Raw genomic sequence first — 19,866 nt, 5'->3', positions numbered from 1 at the left:
TCCAGGGACCCCGGCAGGCAGGAGGGAATGGGAGCAGGCAGTGAGCCAGAGCTAAGCAGCTTCCAGGCAGCCATAGCTTTCCATTTGTTTGTGTCACATCCCATCTCACACGTATCTATGACATGAAGCACTTGGAGATGGATTTCACCCTATAAAAATGACTTCCTGCCCACTGCCACATCCCTGAGCGCTGCATAAACCCCTCCCTGCCATGCCTTGCAGCAAGGGATACAGACAGGATTGGCATGGGGCCACCCTCGGCATTAATATCCTCCCCCAATACCTCCTGGCTATTTTTAGCCTAAGCCACGCTATCTGCCAGTTCATAAATCAGCACTGCAGACTTTTACAAAGTTTAATGTAAGCCCAGTGACCCAGCACAACAGCCTGCGCTGAATAAACTCTGCCAGGGGGATCTTGGACATCTCTCTACAGAGCAATAGTGGGGCAGGGAATTCCCCTTTTATAAAACCATCGGTACAGCAGCAGTATTCTGTGCACCTCAAAAGAAATGCCCTGACCCCCAGCTGGTGAGGCAGAAAACAAGAAACAGGCTGGTTACATTCCCTGCCACGCGTTGGGCTTCTCAAGGGGAAGATGCTGAAAGCCAGCACGTGGTGGGGAAGTGTCACACACACAAAGCTCTGCCAGCTCTCCTCAGCCCTGGTGTGATGCTCTGTCCCCCCTCCAGCTTCCCCGTGAAAGCACCTGAGCTGCTCCTGGGTCCTCCACCTTTACTCAAGTTTTTTAGAAAGGGGCTCATTTTTCCTTCAAAGGACCATACAGCAGGGAAGAAAAAAAAATAAACCAATAAAAAAAAAAAAAAAAAACCCAAAGCAGACACATCTTCAGGAACCAGGACCCTTCTTCTCAACCTGCTCTGCATTACTGCATTACAGACTCCCCCCAAAGCTCCCGCCATCAGTATCCAGTCTACCGGAGCTCTCCCAAGCCCGTAAATCTCAAAACCTCAAAAACCGGACACGAACGAGCTGTCTTTAGCAGCCCGGCTCCATCCTCATGGCTGTCCCCACCGCCCCCCCGCAGCCCTTGGTCCGTGCTGATTCCTATCCTGGAGGCGAGCGGAGCACCCGTGCTGGAGCTCTACACGGCCCAGCCACCATCCCAACGCTCCCCGCCGCTTCTTCCTTCGCTCTCCGCGGCTTCCCCGCCTCCCGAGGCCGCGGCAGGCCCGCCCCTTCCTCCGCGCCCGCAGCCGCAATCGGGGATCCGGGAGCGGCTCCGCCATGCCGGTGGGTTCGGGGCCCGGGGGCCTCACCGGGGCCGGGGGACGTGGCGGGCGGCGGGGCAGGGAGGGCGCTGGGGCTGCCCCGACCCTCGGTGCTCCCGCGGTCCCCGAGGTTCCCCGGACTGCCGGGGCTCTTTCAGCCCCCCGCGCTCCCCTGAGGCTCCTCCAGCCCCCGAGGCTCTCCCGGACACCCAGGGCTCCTCCAGCCTCTGGGGCTCCCCCAAACCCCCCGACCCTCCCAGTCCTCGAGGCTCCCCCAGCTCCTAGAGTTTTCCCTGTCCCCTATGCTCCCCTAGTTCCCCAGGGCTCCCCCAGCCCTCCAAAGCTTTCCCAGATCCTGCAGCTCCTCCAAATCCCGAGGCTCTCCCAGCCTCCCAAGGTCCCCCAGATCCTGCAGCTCCCCCAAACCCCAAGGCTCCCCAGTCTCCCAGGGCTCCCCCAGTCCGAACTCTCCCAGGCCATTCCCAACCCCCAGGGCTCGGACCCAGAAGGGCAGCATTGATGGGACTCTCTTTCCCCCCTGCCTGCACCCTTCCCCAAAGTACCCAGGGCCTTTGGGAAATAAAACGAAAAAAAAAAAAAAGGCAATTACACTGAAAAAAAAAACCCTAATGGGAGCCTCCATCCCAACCTCCTTCCTGGGTGAAAGATCCCTAGAGGGTTTTGGCTTCACAGTGGCAGGGGGCACAGGGTGGTTCTGAATAGAAGGAAATATGGGTTGCAGGCAACAAATGCACAATAGTTTTACTTTTCTTTTTAAAGGAAAGTAAAAAGCACGTGCAAGAGAAGGAAATTAGGACCCATCTAGTACCAAAGGTTGAAGACAGTGGTTAGTTACAGGCAAACAGTGTTTTGTTGACCCACTGTTGCTCACAAGTAGTAAAGATATTGCTGGGGGCCCCAGTGGAGCAGAAGGATGAAAAAACAGCACTAATGGTCCTTAAATTTCTGTTTTGCTTTTATTTTTATTATGTTGGGGACCAGAAGCCTCGTAGATGCAAGAATAGGATGGGGAAGCACTGAAAACCTCACAGACTAAAGTCAGGACAGCGAGTAGCTGGAGGCAGGAGATTTGCTTTTGCTTGGGCGCCCTGGACAGGCGAAGTCCAGCAGAGGCCATGGAGATGGCCATTTGTGCTGACTCTGGAGGTAGCCATACAATCTCCAAAGGCCCCTCAGGATGATGCTGTGGGGGACAGCACAAGGACACCGTAGGGAGGAGTACCAAGAGTTCTCAGTTTTGCTGAGGATCCCTCAGTGGTGTGTGTAGGGACCTTTTTTGCTTGGGAGGCTTTGAACCTCCCCAAGGAAAAAGGCAGGTGTGGAGTACTCATGGTGCATTTCCAGCTGGGCTCTCCCTGACTCCTGGACTGCCTCTTTTCTTTACAGAAACACGAGTTCTTTGTGGACATGACCTGTGAGGGCTGTTCCAATGCAGTCACCCGTGTCCTGCACAGGCTGGGAGGTGAGTCAGTGCTGGCTGTGGGACATCCAGATCCAGGGCAGTGCCCTGGGGTCCTCCATCCTCAAGGATAACACTGTGGGTAAAAGTTGAAAGTTGGAAACTTCTCTTTGCTCTGCTCTGAGGCTGCTCCTTAGCTGGTAACAAGTCACTGGTTGTTTGTAGGTCTGTGACCCTTGGAGAAGTATCAAGGGAAGGAGCAGCTGCCATGGCTGCAGGTGGCTCTGAGTCACCAGGGCGTCACCCTGAGCCCTCTGGGAAGGACACTAGTGGACCCCTGCTCAGGCTGCCAGAGGGAAGGGAGGTGGATGTCCTGCCTGGCCTTGTTTCCAAGTAGGCCTGGGGTGTCTGTAGTGCTTCTCCAGATGTGTCATCAGCAGTCACAGGGAAGAGCTGCTGAGCAGAGCATTTGGTGGTTGTCTGTGTAGCCTATTTTTAATACCACCTGGAAAATTATAAAAATTATAACCCATGTCTTCTGTTTGCTGGCATTTCCAAGAGAGAAGGATCTGGCCTGCACTCATCAGTTGTGAGGACCTGCTTCTCTCCAGGGGAGAACAGCTTCCAGCCACCAAGGCAAAGGCCTTGCAACTTCTTCCACACCCCATTACCAGGCTGTGACAATTCCATTTTCTCTGTGTGTGGTTGTCAGCACACCTTCATCACTCTTCAACAGGCTGGCCAGTATCAGCCTCAGTGATGATGAGGCATAGCTCTCAAAGCTGATAGATACCTACAGGTTTTGTGAAAATACATAACTGGATGTCCAGTTCCTCTCACTGGGATGAGAGTGGCTCACCTTCATTAGGCACTGGGGAATCCACTTGGTAAAATGTCTTTTCCCTCCTTTTACTTCCAGCTGTTAGTTGATACTGCCAGTTTAGGCATCTTGTTCTGAGCCTTTCCTAACCCTATTCATACTAAACCAGAGCACAGACTGAGCTGGATGGAAATTTTAGTGGTTGGTTTGAACTCAGCTTACCCAGGCTCCTGCATGGGTGATTGTGTTGATCCAAGGTGGGGTGAGCAGATTAAAGCAGTGGAGAGACTGTGGTACCTGATGTGGAGCTAAAGCAGATTTGGCTTCCTTCATACCACTTCTGGCAGGACAAGCAGGTTGGTTTTGCTGGCTGGTGGTGGTATCAGGGTGTGCTGGCAGGAGATAAATGTCCATTTGACTGGTGCCCTGGGGAGCACAGATGTGTAAAAGTGAGCTTTCCCTGTGCTTACACTATTTGGCTGCTTCTGACTCTGCAAAATGCTTTTCCTCATAGGTGTCAGCTTTGATATTGACCTGCCCAACAAGAAGGTGTGCATTGACTCAGAGCACAACGTTGACACCCTGTTGGAAACCCTCAAGAAGACTGGAAAGAATGCTTCCTACCTCGGGGAGAAGTCTGCACAGTAGCCTTGCCTGGTTTGAGGAGCTAGGTATATACCAGCTGTACCCAGTGTGGAAGAGAGACAGCTGAGCTTTTTCCAGCTCTCCCAGTAAAACAGACATCTTCCTGGAAAGCATAAATATAAAAAGACCTGCAGATCCAGCTTTAGCAAACCCCTCATGTCAGAGAAGCAGCTGGAGCACACACAGGGACCCTTTAGCTATTCTGCACAGCCTGTGGGATCCCAGCCTTGGCTGGAGAAGTAGAACACAGCCTCTGTGCCATTCCCAGATGAACCCAGAGTTTGCCAGAGCATATTGTGCATGAAAACAAATCCCAAACACACTTAACAGCTGGCCAGAGAGAGTGGTGGGCCCCAGCAATAGCAGGGAGGGTGATGGGACACAAAGAGTCCTTTGGGTGTGGGATGCTGTGAGTTGGCTCTTAGCACAAGGACCTCCAACAGCTGATTCTCCTGATAAGGCTGTTAATCCTCCACTATACTTAAGGATGGAAAAACAGCAGCTCCCTGCTGCTCTTCTGGATGTAAAATGTTTGGTTTCAGAATAGCTCCCAGTACACACATTCCCTGGCCAACTGTCTACTCCAGTGACAACCTCATGGTTGCAGACTGTCAATTTTCCCAGAATTCCAGCATTATGAAGACATGTACAAAACTCTGCTGACTGTAAAATATATTGGCAGACAACGTTCAATTTAAGTGAAAAGAATAAAGTGGGAGAGGGCTGCCCACCCACTGCATGTATTGTTCTTAAGTGTGCAAAATTATTACATGGCATCTCCTAAGAATTTGTTTCTGTCAGTGCAGCTTTCTGATCCAGTGACTTTTTTTAATGGTCTAGTTGGATCATCACAAATACCCAGCACAGATGCACTGAAACCAGTTCATGCTGATTTAATTCCCAGTCAGTAAATTAAATCAGGGATTTATACCAGCAGGAATTAAATTGATACAAGAAAGAGCTAAGCTGATAGTGATGTGTGTGCAATAGATCTGCATTGCTTAATAGGCTGCCAACACATTTAAAATCTGCAGTGTGTATCATTTGAGCAAGCTCTCCGTGCTTCTTAGAAATTGTTTAAAATCATAGCTGTAATCAAATAACAACCCCACTTCAACAGAGAGAGGCTGATCTGAATTGATCAGTGCCTCAAATAGTTTTCAGTGCATTTCAGTTTCCTAGTATTGACTGTGAGGGCTATTACAGCTTGCAGGGACTTGTGGACTATGTGTCTGCAGAATTTAACTATTACAGCAAAGTCAGTCTCAAATAAGGGGGGGTGTGTCTCTTTTCCTGGCCCAGTTTTCCCATTTCTTTCCTTATATGACATCAAGGCAGCTGGTGAGTCAGTTCAGCTGGCCAGCGTGGCAGAACATTTCTCTGGGTGCCTTTGTTTTCGTGCTGCATTTTAACTGAAGCTCTTTGACTTATCCAAGGATCTTAAAACCCAAAACAAAGGAGAGCAGGGGGCTGGACTGGCCTTGCAAGATCACTTCAGCTGTGAAGTGAAAATCCACTAAATTAAAATTTTGCACACCACAAAGGGAATGTTTTTAGGGGCCGATCTAAAGGAGGGAGGGAAGTTGCAAATCCTTGGCTCTGCTGGATGGATTTCCTTTGGCCCTCTTCCTGCTTGACCGGCAGAGGGCATCTCTGTATAACATTATCTCCTCTGGGCCTCGCCGTTCTTTCCCCTTCATTTATTCATTTATTTATTTATGTCTATTTTGCAGGAACTCAATCGTGACTTCAGCAAAAAGATGGCTTAACTGTCTGCATGTGTCCCAGCTTGCTGTGTCATTTGACCTTTGCCAGATGTCAGAAAGCAGAGGGCTGGCAGGAGGAGACAGCTGGGCCTTGGGCTCCAGAAGTGGAGAGGTCTGGGGGAGGTTGTGGTGTTTCTAGTCCCACAGTAAATCAAGGCACTGCTTTTAACTTTCAGTGTGTGTCTGCGTGTCCTGTGTGTCTTTGTACTGCTTTGGAAGGTTTTCTGTGAAAGAGGCAGCTTTTAGGGATGGAAAACTCCCCTCTCCATGCAAGACAGGTCTCCCAGGAAATTGAAGCTATCCTTAGAAGCTGACTGGAACCACTGCCTGAGGAACACATCTCTGGAGAACTATGCTTGAATGTCACTTAGATTCAGGGAATCTGCATCTTGGAAGTTGTTTTACCATCACAGAACAAACAAACAAACATTCCATTTGGGATTCAAGTGCTGGGAAGGAGGGACTTTAGCAGCCACTCTAAGTCAAGGATAACCAAGTGTCCTTTGGAGCTCGATGTGGCCTTGAGGCACAAGTGTGCAAAAGAGAATGCCTGGGCTGATGAGAAACACAGAAGGGATGGAGGAAGGAGAAGGGTGTGGGCATATCCAAGTTCTCTTATTTCCTGGCCCAGTGACCAGCCTTCTGGTCTGTACTGCTGCTTTCATTTAATTCAGGTTTTCAGCCCAGTGAGGGATTGCATGTGTGTGTCCCAGTCTGCTGTCTGGTTTCACGTGGGGGATGTTTCCCACACCTACCAGTGACATGGGGCTTGTTCTACAGAAAGGAAAAGCAACTAAAGTTTGGAGGAAAAGGTTACTCTGCATTTCAGAGATTTTTTTGCAACTAATTTAGATTAATTTTGACATAATTGCAATTTACTCATTCTTAGAGTAGTTTACTGCTTCAAAGTCCTTCTTTACCTTTGATCCAAGCATGATTAATTGCTATAGATGGATTTGCAGGGGGCTGGAGAGGCACTTCAAGGAATGTCTTGCAGACACCTTTTATTACTGTTTAAATTAAGGGAAGCTAAAGGCTGTAAAGGTAGCATCATTGCTTTATTTTCTTGCCTTAAAGTCTCCCAGTTGAGCAGGAAATTTCCAGAGACAAGACCCAGAACCACAAACTATTTCTGCTTCGTGTCCATGCACTCAGATGCCTGGTGTGACCCCTCCAGAGTCCTGGGGAGTGAGTGAATCCCTTTCCCTAGACTGTCCTTGCTGCCCTGAGCTGGTGTTTGCCAAGCTCAGTTATTATTTATTGCTTTCATCTTCCTCCCAGGCTTGGCCAGTGCCCTGCCAGAGCCAGTGGCTCAGCTCTGGTCGCTGGGGGAGGACGTGTGCTGGCAGCCTGGCGAGGAGCTGGATGGCACAGTGGCCTTGGGACCACAGTCCGGGTGGCACTTGCTGTCTGCCAGGCTGGCAGAGGGCAGGGGCAGTGTGGTGCCCACACAGGACAGCTCCCACTCTGTCTTGCTGAAATCAGGCTGCTCGTCCTTGGTGTCTGGGGTGCAGCTTATGCTGCCCACACTGCCCTGGCTGCTCTGCTCCCTCCTCCTTGCTCTGCTTTTGGTAAGCCTGTTATCTCTGAGGCAGACAAGGAAAGGTTTCTACCCACAGCCAGCCAGGAGGTTCACACACATACCTGAAGCTCCAGCATCCATCTGCAGGGCTGCAGTCTCCCAGCTCTCCCCTCCATTGTTCAGTGTGGGCAGAGGGCAGACTGCTTTAAGCTCTGGCCTGTTGATTTGAGACACTCTGTGACAGTCCTCACTTTGGACTGTGGGCTGCATTTGGGCTGAATGCAGCTGGGATGGTTGAGTCTGAAGAGAGCTGCAGGTCTGCAGGGTGGCTGCCTGTGAGGTTTATGGCGAAGCTTTGGGAGAAAAAACAACTTCATAGACTAGAAGAATAGGAGAGTCACTACCTAAGCAGAGTTTCCTTGTTCCACCACTGCCCAACTGCAACATCTTCATTTATCATGTTAGCCTGAACTTGACTGCATCTCATGGAGAGGGACCCTGACAAGCCCACACGGTAACATCATCACAGTATTTTCCACAGGAAACAATATCCCAGACACTGAGGCTGTGAGGCTGTTTTCAGACAAGGAAATGCTCAGTTTGCAATGCAAACAGGAAAGGGTGGCACTTGGAAAAGGAGCTTTCCTATACCACAGACACCCAGACTGTGCAGGACATCCCAGTGACCTGCTGGAAGAGTGATGTGTCAGCAGGATGAGCAGCTGGTCGGGTCCATGGTTCATTGCCATCCAAGAATGTGGCGTCCCAGCTGCAGGGAGACATCACTGCTGGTCTCTTTTTTGTTTAATTTCTTCACTTCTGGTTTCTTCAGAAGGGTCTCAGCCCAGCTCCAGCTGAACTGTGAGGATCCACAAACTGCCCCTAGCTGCAGCACCAGTAAGAACGGGGCAAACCCTGAGGGACTGGCTTTAAAACTTATTTTGTTTCCACTGCCTCAAAATGATCTTTCCCCCTGACCCCCCTCCACAGTGTTTCCAGCAGACAGCATTTGCTTTTCTCACCCATCCCTGTGTGTTTGCAGTGTTGCTGCTGTGCTTCTGGGTGTCATTTTTCACCCAGTGTTACCTTCCCCTGCATTTTAAATAAAAATCTAGTTTAGGTGGAAAAAGTCTACAGCCTCCAAAGCCCAGTCCTTTTTCCACAAAAGAAAAGCCGTGGTTATCCCAGGGCTGCCTTAAACAGCACTGGCTTTTGGGCACTTTCTAATTACCTGATGACAGGCAGGGGATGATTTTAGCCAAAGGAGCAGTTGTACTCAGTCGAACCACCCAGTAAATGAGAGAATTTCCAAAATAGCACCACGGGCTGCAGAAAGCAGGCAAAGGACAGGAGATCCCCCTCCAGTGCCTGCAAATGGTGATTCCTGGTGGCTTGGAGATGTAGATTGCTGTGAAATTTCAGGGTGGGAAAGAAGGGTTCAGTTTGCAACAATCTCAGGAATTTCACAGGCGTGGCTGTCTGGGTGTTAAGACATACGTGTTACATGGTTCCATGGGAGATTTATTACCAAAAGATAGGGATTTTCTAGTTTTACTGTGCTTTTAAATGTTTGCAGTAAGGAACAGCCCGGCCCAGTGGGAGGTGATAAGCACCATGAGTGATGGGCTGGTGGCAGGATCATACCCCCACACTTTTGGGGTCAACATCAGCAACATTGCCCTGAGCAGCTGCTCTTTGAGCTAAAGCTGTGCAGCTGGACCTGGGGGTTGCCCTGGGTGGGTGTTCAAAGTCAAAAGCATCACCTGAAGTGGTCAAACACCTCTGCAAATGATGTGTCCCTCAGAAGGACTCCAAACTGGCTGGAAAAAGCTTGGTGGTCTCTCTGAGCTAAATGTGCTGGCCTTGAATCTTTTCAATAAGATCTGCAAAGACCCAATCTGCCTCAACTGGGCTAGGGCCCCTCTGTGCTGGGTGATTTGCAGAACTGTCCTAATGCAGCACTGACAAGCAGAGCAACATCAAAGGCCTGGCTGGTTCCCAGCTCCCCTGTTGATACATGCAGATTCCCTGAGTGATTATCACAGGCAGCTTTCCACATTGCAGCTTCCAAAGCAGCAAAACACACAGGGACCTGACAGACTCCCCCTCCAAAACAGGAAAACACACAAGGTTCTGACAGACTCCCCCTCCAAGACTGTGGCAGCATAAATAGAAAAAAAACACCCAACAAATCAAACAAACAAAACCCAGGCTTAATTAAGGACTTCAAGAGCAGGAAATGTGCACACGTGTGCTTGCCAGAGCACAAATATTTTCTTTTGGAGCTGCTTTCTCCAAGGGTTCAGTAAGGTGATGGAGGCTGGGTTACAGAGCAAGGGTAGCAAACAGTTCCCAGCCCCTCCGGAAGGCAGCGGCCACAGGGCACTGCTGTTCTGCATCCTTCCCCATGCTCCAGCCTTTGGCTTTGGGCTCCCACAGTATATACTGCAGCTATTCAACCATTTGGCTAAAAGCAGATGGGGAGGGAGAGAAAACAAAGTCAAACGAGAGGGAGAAAGGCAGCTTTTGTGCAGCCTCTGTTTGCAAAAGACAGCCCAAGCCCCTTTTGGACTAAGGTTTAATTTATTGGGCTCTGGAGAGCCGAGGTTGACAGCTCCACAGCTGCTGCAGGCAGTGGTACATTGGGGCAGAGGGAAGGGGTGTGGGAGCCAGCTCTGATAAGTGCATCCCTCAGAGGGGCTGTGGAATGCACAGGACACGATGTGAGGACCCTGGCTGCTCTGGGGGTGCAGACCTGCCCTCTTAACTCTTCTGCTACAAGGGCCTGTCCAGGTCCCCTGAAGGGATGAGGGGAACTGGTCTGCACAGATGGGAGCCTTCAGCCTGGCCCTTCCTGCTATTGTCCCTCTGCCCATCATGTCTGTTCCTGAGCACCTCCCAAAGCAGTGCTGGGTGCTGCAGAGCTGGCTTCACGTTTCCTCTTTACCACTCCACACTAGTGGGTTGCTGTCAATGGGGCAAGACACAGCCAGAAGAGAGATCTTGCAGCATTTCAGCCTTTTCCACAACTCCCAGCTGGCATGAAATTCCCAGGGCAGGACCATCTCTCTCAGCCCATCTGCAACCTGCTCACCTATTTTCAACAGATGGGTGAGAAAATGCTAAAACAACAAACACAACTCATCCCCTTGTAAATGAAAGGAGATGCCTGAATGGAGAAGGAATCCACTGTGTGCAAGTATCCTCCTGTTCCATCTCAGATGGAGCAATTTCCCCCACTCTGAAGCTCCTGCTGGGTTGTGGGCAGAGCTTGGCCCGCAGAAGCCAATGTCAGCAGGGTGCACAATGCCTGGCAATGACAACAGGGGCCTCCAGCTTAATCTGTTGTGCACAGCTTCAAAAAGTCCCATCCCACACAGCTATTGTCAGGGTGATCCCATTGATTGCATCATCAGTCTGCCTGGGACACGGGACTGTCTCCAGGGCCCAGGGTGGGGGTGCCTGGGGAGCAGCTCTGGTGTCCCTGGGGCTGTCCCAGGGTCTGTGGGAGCCACAGTGCAGGCTTGTGCTGTGCTGCTCTACAAATAGAGCCTAAGACCCTTTGGCTTATCCCTGGCCTTTGTCAGCTGGTGGGAGCTGGTTATTATTATTATTATTTTATTATTTTATTATCCCCACAAAGGCATGGGACACAGGGTCTCCCTTTGGTGGAGAAAACTCTGACACCAGCATTTGCATCTCTATTTCCCTGTTTTTTTTTCCTTCCCCTGCATCTGTCCTGTGCTCCATGCTTGTGCCCTCCCAGGAGCAGCCAGCAAAGCAGGGAGGTTGGTGGGAATGATCCAATTTCCAGGGCAACTGGGACGGGACTGAGTCCAGAGTGTCCTTGACTCACAGAGCCGCTCTTATTTCTCCACAGTTTCCTCTCCGTTTGCTTTCTTAATTCAGCCTGTCCTTTGCCAGGGAAGAGGCCAAAAAAGCAGAGATGTGGCACATCCAGAGTCCTCCCAGCTGGCTTTACAACTGCTGGGGGAGTTTTAGCTTTCCAGTTTCAGGAGCAGCCCTCCAAGCTTGCCTTGCCCTGAGGTCAAAATGTGTCAAAGCAAGGTGAAAGCAAGAGCATAGGAAGGCGGGAGGCCAGCTCTGGCTCTAAAGGCTCTGTGCTGAGCTTCTCACCGTGTGCTAAAGACACAGATGTGTATCCCCAGGTATGAATCATCATACTGCCAATAGTGCTGGTCACCTCTGCTATAAACAGCTGAAGATACAAGTCCTGGTGTGTCCAGAAGCAGTCCAGAAATCAACTCAGCAAAGTGTCTCCAAACCCCTCCTGCCATACCCTTGCTTTCCTTCCCCCTGGCAGAGAACTGCTCACAATTCCTCCAAACAGGGTCTCAGCATGCCAGTGGGATGGCACGGGCTCAGCTGCACCCCAGGCCTTGCAAGAAGCCAAGAAACCTTCCCTGTGGGCCACCCAGAGATCCAATGAACAGCAGGAGCTGCCCTCGGGATCAATGCTGAAGAGCCACTTTGAGGCAAAGGGAGCTGGGCATGAACTGCTCTTTGCCATGGAAAACAATAGACCCAACCCAGTGCTAGAGGGTTTTAAAATTCATCCCTAGAGCAGGATACTGCTGAAAACCTCCAGCTGTTATTTCCAGATTTGCAACCCCAACAGAAGAGCAGTCAATTCCTGCCAGAGCAGCAAACTTGTTTGTGTGTCTGCATAAAACTGACAACCAGGCATTGCTCCCCATGCTGGCATTGTCCCCCTGTCCCCAGCTGTCTCAGCCTCCCAGCATGTGGGGAGCAGGAGAGAAAGTGTCCCTGTCCCAGCTGCAGTGGGCCCTCCCTGAGCTGCAGGGCAGAGCTTGCTCCAGGGCTGGGGGCAGCAGCTGGAGCCCCCCCAGACACACCAGGCTGGGACCAGGCTCCAGATGTGGCCCTTGGTAGGTGCAAAAAAGAGGGGCCAAGAGATGAGATCTTGCTTCTCCCTTCATTTCTTCCACAGCCCCCATAAAATTCAGGGAGAGGGATGAACTTTGTGATTCCACTGGAAATGGTTGAACACAGAGAGATTTGGGGAGGGGTCAGAGAAAGAGGTGTCAATTCTCATCCAGCCTTTTCATTTTCCATCCAGAAGCAGCACAGATTCCCTTGGTAGCACTCACCATTTCTAATGCCTTGGAGAAAAACCAGCATGAATGGCCCAGCCTTGAGAGAGATGGCATCAGTGTCAGGCCAGGCACACCTCAGGCAGTGAGGACCCTTGTTCTTGGGGGTTGCAGTGGATGATTTTTAAAGGTCCCTTCCAATCCAAACTCTTGTATGGTTCTGGGATTCTCCAGAGTTGCCTGGGGGAGAGGAGCAGGAAAGGAGCCCTTGGGCACAGGCAGGAGCCAAGCTCCCTCAGCAGCTGCCCAGATGCCCTCGCTGTCCACAGCTTCATCAGCCTCTGTGCATTAGAGAAGGAACAGGGGAACATCCCCACTGCAGGTTTGGTGCCTGCATCCTGCTGGGTGGCCTTCAATAATCCAAAAGCACAGTGTTGTCTCCCTCCTGTTTTGCAGCTGAGTACTTCCAGAGAGGCCCAGACAATTCCCTGTACCACCTCACTCATCGAGAAAGCTGCTGTTTCCATAATTTCCCACTTCCTACCTTTTCCCCCTAAGTGAACAACAGAATATTTTGAATGTTCATGCCATTAAAAATCCACTCCATTGATCCTAGTAGTAAATCCTGTGCAATCTTGCTCCCTGGGGTGACGTGGGCATGCACAGGAGAGAGACTGCAGTGGGTACCTGTGGGCATGTCTGAAGTTAAGGAACTGGGGAGTGACATCACCAGTGCTTGTCTCTTCTCTGAAATTTTCTGATTAGTCTTTGCAGATGCCTGATACAATTAATGTTCATTAGCAGTCTCACAGCATTATCACATGGGAGAGAGTCCAGTGTTCTCTCTCTCCCATATTTTGGGAAGGATGTTTTCTCTCTGCTTTTCCCATAAAATAGAAGCTTAAAGGGGACTTCTCCAAATCTGATAGGGTTTTTTTAAACTGTGATTTTTGTCCCTCCCTCTCCTTAAACAGCTGCTGATAACATATGCAGGGCATATGGCTGGGGAAGCACTGCTAATTTTAGCAGCAGCTCCTGAGGGAGGACCCTGCTCTGGCCAGGCACAGGATGGAAAGTCACAGCGTTTGCTCAGGGCCCCACATGACCTCGCTATTTTGGGGCTGCCCACGTCCCACCTTGCCCCAAGCCCACAGACACAGAGTGGCCTCAGCCCCGAGCCTTCCCACAGCCCAGCTACAGCTGCCACAGCGCCGCTCTGCCAGAGGGGATGGTGGTTGCTGAAGGGAAGTAAACAAGCTTCAGGGCTAAACTGAGATCCCCACAACTCACACACTGAAGCACTGATGGAAGAGGTATTCTCTGCCCACATATGTCCGCTGTATTTTCATGTACCTAAGGGGGTTGTGTCCTCTCGGGTTTCCTTTACTCCCCAGTCAGTGAAATTCCATCAAGCTCCACACAGATGATGAGAATGATTCCTCCACTGACTGGCCCTTGCAAGGGCCTATACATGGCCTTAAAGATCTGAATTGCTCAAGGCAAGAAGACTTTAGGGAACTTGAACTCCCCAGAGTAAAATCCACACTGGACAGGGGAGCTTACAGAGGTTCAAAAGTGGACAGGAGATGATTTGAAAGGAGCCAGCAAGCAGAGATGGTGTGGAGGTCAGTGCTTGGTGTTAGCCTGGAATGGCCGTGTTTGTAAAGCACAGTCAGACACCAAAATCCCAGAGTGGTTCCCAGCACTGCCCCTACCAGCCCTGCCTGCCTGACCCTACAGCCCTTCACATGGCTCCTGCACAACAGGGGTGGCTCAGGCTCACAAGATATCCTGCCCCAAAGTCTTATCAAAACTATTTCCTACCGTCTCCCCTAATATCTACTTTGCCAGCTTCTAAGGCTGCCTGTGGCTAGCTATGCTGGTGCAACCCCAGTGGGCAACCAAGCACCAACACTTGTTTTTCCCTCTGTACCCAATCCTCCCAAATGCACGTTGCCAAAACCAATCCCATTTTGCTTCCTCTGAGGGACACCCTGTTTGTGGAGCCTCCTGCATCTGGCAGCCTGGCTCAGCTGTCTGGTACCTCTCAAGCCAGGGCTTGTTCTGAAGTGAGCTCAGCTGGAGCAGAAAGTGGCAGAGCAATGGACAGAAAAATGTGCATTCTCAGAGCAGATGGGTGCAGGCTCAGCCGGGGTGGCCCAAGCACCTCAGGCACAACAAGCACTGTGGATGCAGCCACAGCTCCAGCACAGCTTAGCTCCCACCCAGGGATGCTGTAGTTCATCCACCAGCAGTGCAGGGGATGGCTCTGTCCGGAGCCTTTGCTGGCTTGTGTCACCACTGTGCAGAGGGCAGGGATGGGGAGGAGCTGGGAGCAGGGAGGGCGCACACACCGAGGCACTGTGAGCGGGGCAGGGCTGCCCGGGAGCCGGCATGTTTTCATTGGGTTTTGCCAGTGAGGGTTAACAGCAGGACACTAAAGTCCTGTTCTTCAGCCTCCACGGGGAGCTGCTAAACTTTCCAGGCTTCAACTCAGATTCCAGCCTGCCTGTCACCAGTGTGCCTTGCCCTCGCCAAGGCCGGCTTTTCCTCCTCTTTGCCTCCAGCGATGCACAAGCCTGCAGTGAAGGCAGCCCTTGCTTCCAGCCCGTGTTCTCAGCTGCTGCATCCTGGGAACAGCGAGGATTCCTTATGCTCAGCACACCAAACCCTGCTGCCTGCTTTGCTTCAGCTGCAATCCCAACCCATGTTAGCTCCCATAGAGGAGTACTTGAAGACCTGCAGTTCATCTCCACATACATCTCAGATAACAATTCTTTATAAGACTTTAATAAATACAAACATAATTATTACAGACTTTTACTGCAATAAAGTGAAAATTTCATGGTTCACAACTCAAAATGAAAATGAAGCCCCATCACTGCTTGGCCCCACTGGACACTCACCAGCCTGACCACTGCACCACATTCCCAATGGGGAGCTTTGTAAATGGGCTCCCAGCAGAGACATGGCCCAGAAAAAACATTGTTTTCATCCTTTAGCTGAAAGCTGGTGTGGCTGATTAAATTAAAAAGGGTTGTGGGGTGAGTGGCCAACTCATCTGAGAATCAAGCTTCTCTTGGAGGACCTCACACTCATGACTCAAAAAGAACAAATGGAGCTGGCCCCAGAGAGCCTTGTGAGCCCTGGAATTTGCCTTTCTGGGCTTTTCCTCACCCATGGTTATTGCCACTACTTTCCAGATGACAATTGATGTTCTAGGGCTGCCACAGCTTCACCTGGGTACTCCCATCAAAGCTGCCCTTTAGGCTGTGTTTCTCCATGGAAAAGAGCTGCCACTGCAGCCCAGGAGCTTCCCTCCCCACAGGTCCCAGGGGCCTGAGAGTGGATTCCTGTTTATTTCCTCAAGCAGTTCTATTCATATCCTTCAAAAGCTGCCAAACCGCATCTGTCAGGCTTGAGAGGACTCAAAAGTGCATCGTAGGTAAACACCAGGAACAAGGTGGGACTACCTGGAGTGAGCAGCACTTCCCTCCTGGAAGTTTTATTTCACCTTCTGCAAGTCACAGGTACAACTCCAGCACAAGGTCTCAAGCAAGAGCAGAGTTGGGCTGAGACACCCAACTGTAATTCAGGCACTCAATATCCCTGGGCCCAGGATGAGCAGGGAACAGCCCTGGCAGCAAGGGAGGCCTTTGGGGATGGACAGTCAGGTTCTTTGGATACTGTAGGTGCTGGGATGGCACCAAGCTCAGCCATGCTGGATGTGCCTGGGAGTTTCAAATCAGCTGAGGAGGTGTCCTGTCTGCCAATGCCTGGCGTGATGTCTCCGGGCAGGGCTGTGGGGACTCTGCCACAGGGACAGGGTGAGGGGTACAGTCAGAGGGTTCTCTCTACCACCCCTTCTGGGTGTTCAGATGGATGCCCAGAGCAGCATCCTGGGCAATGCAGGGGCAGCTGCAGCACACAGAGCTCCTGTCTTGCACCACAGCTGAGGAAGGTGATGGATTTTATTCCCCTGCTTGGCCTCAGTTTGGTTTCAGGGAGGACAGACAGGCTTCTCCCAGGCCTGCAGTCCCACACATTTCCAAGTGAGTGAGATGATAATGCAGGGGGAGTTTGAAGGAGGCAGAGGAGAGACCTTCCCCATGGGGCATGGAAGAGCCTTCCACCAGAGAACCCTGGGACAGCTGTGAGAGCCCACACATCTCATGGAAAGAACAAGTCATCCCACAGTGAGCCTGTCTTGCTTTCTAGCTCTGCAGCCTGCTCCCAGGCCATGAGTCACTGCAGAGCCATGCACAGCTGCCTTTCCATCCCCTGCCCTGCTGGATTACAGCTGAGAATCTGCATCCACTCCTCCTTCTCCATCTGCTTCTGACCAGCACCCCAGTGCAGGCATCCAAGAGACTGTGAGTGTCCATCTGCTCCATCTGAGCCAGGCATCAGCCCCACAGCTCAGCTGAAGGACAGAGTCACATCCCACTGGGAAGAATTCCTTGCCCCATGCAGGACAAAGACAGCCACTCTCAGGCATGTTCCAAGGGCATTCCAGGTTCATCCTGCCCTGTGGAGATGGTGCTTCCAGTGGCCCTGCATCTGCTTAGCGCAAGCCCAGAGAGCACAACCCTTCTGCCTCTGATCTGCTTCTGAAATGGAAAAAGCCAGAAACCCTCCAGCTGACACACTCCCAGAGAGCAGGAGAGATGGGAAATTCCTGGGATAAGCAGATTCCTCTCTGCTCTGCATTTACTCTCAACTTTTCCTGAGCTGGGTGCTGGGCTCCCACCCCTGCAGCCATTGACTTCCCCCACGTTGCCCTGCACCTGTGAGGAGTTCAGCCTTCAGCCACACACCCAGGGATAAAGACTTAGCAAATTACAATCCCACAGTGGTTCCAGGGCATCCTGTTTATTTATATGCACTTTGGATTCATTGTTTTGCAGCAGCATCCACCAGAAATTAATGCAGACACATCCTCTAAAGAAAAACTCATTAGAGAATCCCTCCCAGAGCAGAGGGAAGGAAAGGCTCCTCACACTGATAGATTTGTGAGCAGGAGACAGCAAGATTATGAATCCACACTTGTATCACTCCTACAGAGCTGCTCACTTGCCTTTTTCTTCATCTCTTACAGTAGAATTGTTTCCCTCTTGGAAAGCACCAGGGTTTTCTCAACTGCACCAGCCCAGATCTGCCCAGCCTGGCTCAAAGTAGGATGAAGAAATTTGGATTTTTGTCTGGGGTTAACTGGAGTTCAAACTACCTCACCCCTCCAGACCTCTTGGCTTTGCTGTAAAATGAGCTCAGGCCCCAAAGTGTCTTGCCCTGTTTGCTGTTTCCATCAGAGTTTGTGCAGTCACTTGAGCTGGGAGCGAGCACCAGGAGCCCTGGGGTTCATCTGCTGTGCCAAAAGCACCCACTGGCACAGGTCAGGAGCCTGAGCTGGACCTGCTGCAGCCCTGCCAGGGTTCCTGGGGCTGAGGAGGCCCCTTGGGCAACCTCCTGCCCATCCAGTGCCCCATATGGCATAAGACAGCTTTCTAAACATGTGTGAGGTCCAGTTTTCCTCCTGGCAGCCTGACAGAAAAATCTCCTCTTTGCTGACCCCACTAAGCCTTACAAGAGTGGAAAGGACTTTCCAGGACTTCCTTTGCAAGCTCTCAGTCATTTCTGGAGCTCTTTAAAGCTGCTGAGTTTAAAGAGCCAGGCTGTTGCTCCAGGCACTTTGTGATCCCCCTGCATCCCACTGCTGATGCCTGGTACTGTGTCCTTCCCATGGCGCAGGACCTGGCTGTACCCATCCTGTGCACCATGAGCACCCCTCACTCCCACCCCTCTGGGCTCACTGGATGAGCTAGGGGGCATTTCCAGATGTGACTGCACCACTGGATTTTGCTCTCACTCAGACCCAGGGCCTAAGCCACCACATCCACAAAGAAATCCCTGCTATAATTATCTCCGTGGCACTATCATTTGTTTAAGCCTTTAGTAGAGGGCTTAACTTCAGGCTGCAATGCAGAGCAATTGCCACGTTGTCAGTTAGAAAAGCCGTGGTTTCTTTTCTCTTCTTTTTTTTTTTTTTCCCCTCTCTAAAATTTTTTCCAGATGTCTTTTCTTTTTTTTTTTTTTTTTTTCCTTAGGAGAAGAACCAGCAGCAGTACAATTTCAATGCGAGCCGTGACTAATCCACTGCAGAGAGCATTCAACAGCTGTGTCCCGCTCCTTGGGTTCTGACTCAAGCAAAGGAAACTTTGGCTTAGGGGATGTGTGACCTCTTGGAGCCAAACTGGACCTACAAGTGGCACTGGGCTGCACCTGGGAGCCACGGACACTTGTGGTGGGAGGACAAGGTGCTCCAGTCGGTTGCATTAGAAGGAGCCATGGAGTCTTAGACACCATCACAAATCCAGCCTCCACAGGGACCTAGGAGGGTCACATGGAATATTTACGAATGTCTCTGTGAGTGGTAACAAGATCCACATATCAGCACCCAGGGATGGCTTTTGGGAAGTGTGCAGCCAAGTAAAGAAATGGGTGAGGAAGATTTTCTTCTCTTGTTCTTTGCCTCCGGCCTCCTGAGCTGCCTGATCACAGAGATTGCCTGTTCACTGGGAAGTGATGATGGATTCTCATTAAACCCTCCTCCATTTTTTCCCCTCTGCTTTCTCTTTCTGTCCTGTTTATATTTTTTTCCTTGTTGGCCATGGGATGTTTAGTCTTACATCTGACCTCTCACATGCAGCAGAAGTGCTGTGAGGCCGGGTGAGGAGTGAGCTGATACAGAGCCACGACACAAAGGCATCCCACAGATCAGAGAGCCAGCACAGCTGGCAGGTCATCGTGGGCCAGTCCCTGTGCTGACATCTAAATCCTCAGCAACATCAGTGGCAAGAGTTAAGCACCCAGGTCCATGTCTCTGCCCTCTCAAAGATATCACATAATCAAGAATGAGCCCAAACCCCAGGCAGCTAAGACAAAACACAATGTTGAATTTTGCTATGATCTCGGGTGTCCTTCACCCAGCATCCACAATCTCACTGCTGGTGCCCAGATGTCCTCAGTCCTGCTGGCTACGCAAGACACCATCTTTCCCTTCCTCTGGAGGACAGTCCCAGGGTGAGGTCTGATGCCACAGGGGGATCACAAGCTGCAAAGAGCTGGATTATCCACGGGGCTCAGGACAGCCCTGTATGGCACAGAGACATTCTTTAGGGATGCCCAAAGTGTAGCAATTTTTGGCTACTGGTTCTCCTTTGCAGTGCAGTGCCAAGACCATGTTGGTGCTGGGGAGCAGATGCACCTCAGATCCTCTCAGCCATGGAGAGAAGCAAGGAGAGAGGAGCTGGGTTTTTCACCCTGGGCAAAGAGAGGAACAGATGGGAAAACTCAACTGCAAACAGCTTTGCTGCTTGGCTGCCTCTGT

The 19,866-nt window shown here is 51.1% G+C and overlaps 1 protein-coding gene across 1 annotated transcript; it reads left to right on the top strand.

Annotated features, from left to right (window-relative positions):
* Positions 1 to 1,100: 1,100 nt before the first annotated feature.
* ATOX1 (antioxidant 1 copper chaperone) lies at positions 1,101 to 6,057 on the top strand. Its single transcript, XM_030229372.2, has 4 exons — positions 1,101 to 1,253; positions 2,639 to 2,714; positions 3,986 to 4,142; positions 5,850 to 6,057. Exons 1-3 carry the CDS (start codon positions 1,248 to 1,250, stop codon positions 4,117 to 4,119), a joined length of 216 nt encoding a protein of 71 aa, XP_030085232.1. The 5' UTR covers positions 1,101 to 1,247; the 3' UTR covers positions 4,120 to 4,142; positions 5,850 to 6,057.
* Positions 6,058 to 19,866: the final 13,809 nt, after the last annotated feature.

This window comes from Serinus canaria, chromosome 13, assembly GCF_022539315.1.
Source record: "Serinus canaria isolate serCan28SL12 chromosome 13, serCan2020, whole genome shotgun sequence".
NCBI lineage: Eukaryota > Metazoa > Chordata > Aves > Passeriformes > Fringillidae > Serinus > Serinus canaria.
This window is presented reverse-complemented; position numbering and strand designations above follow the sequence as displayed.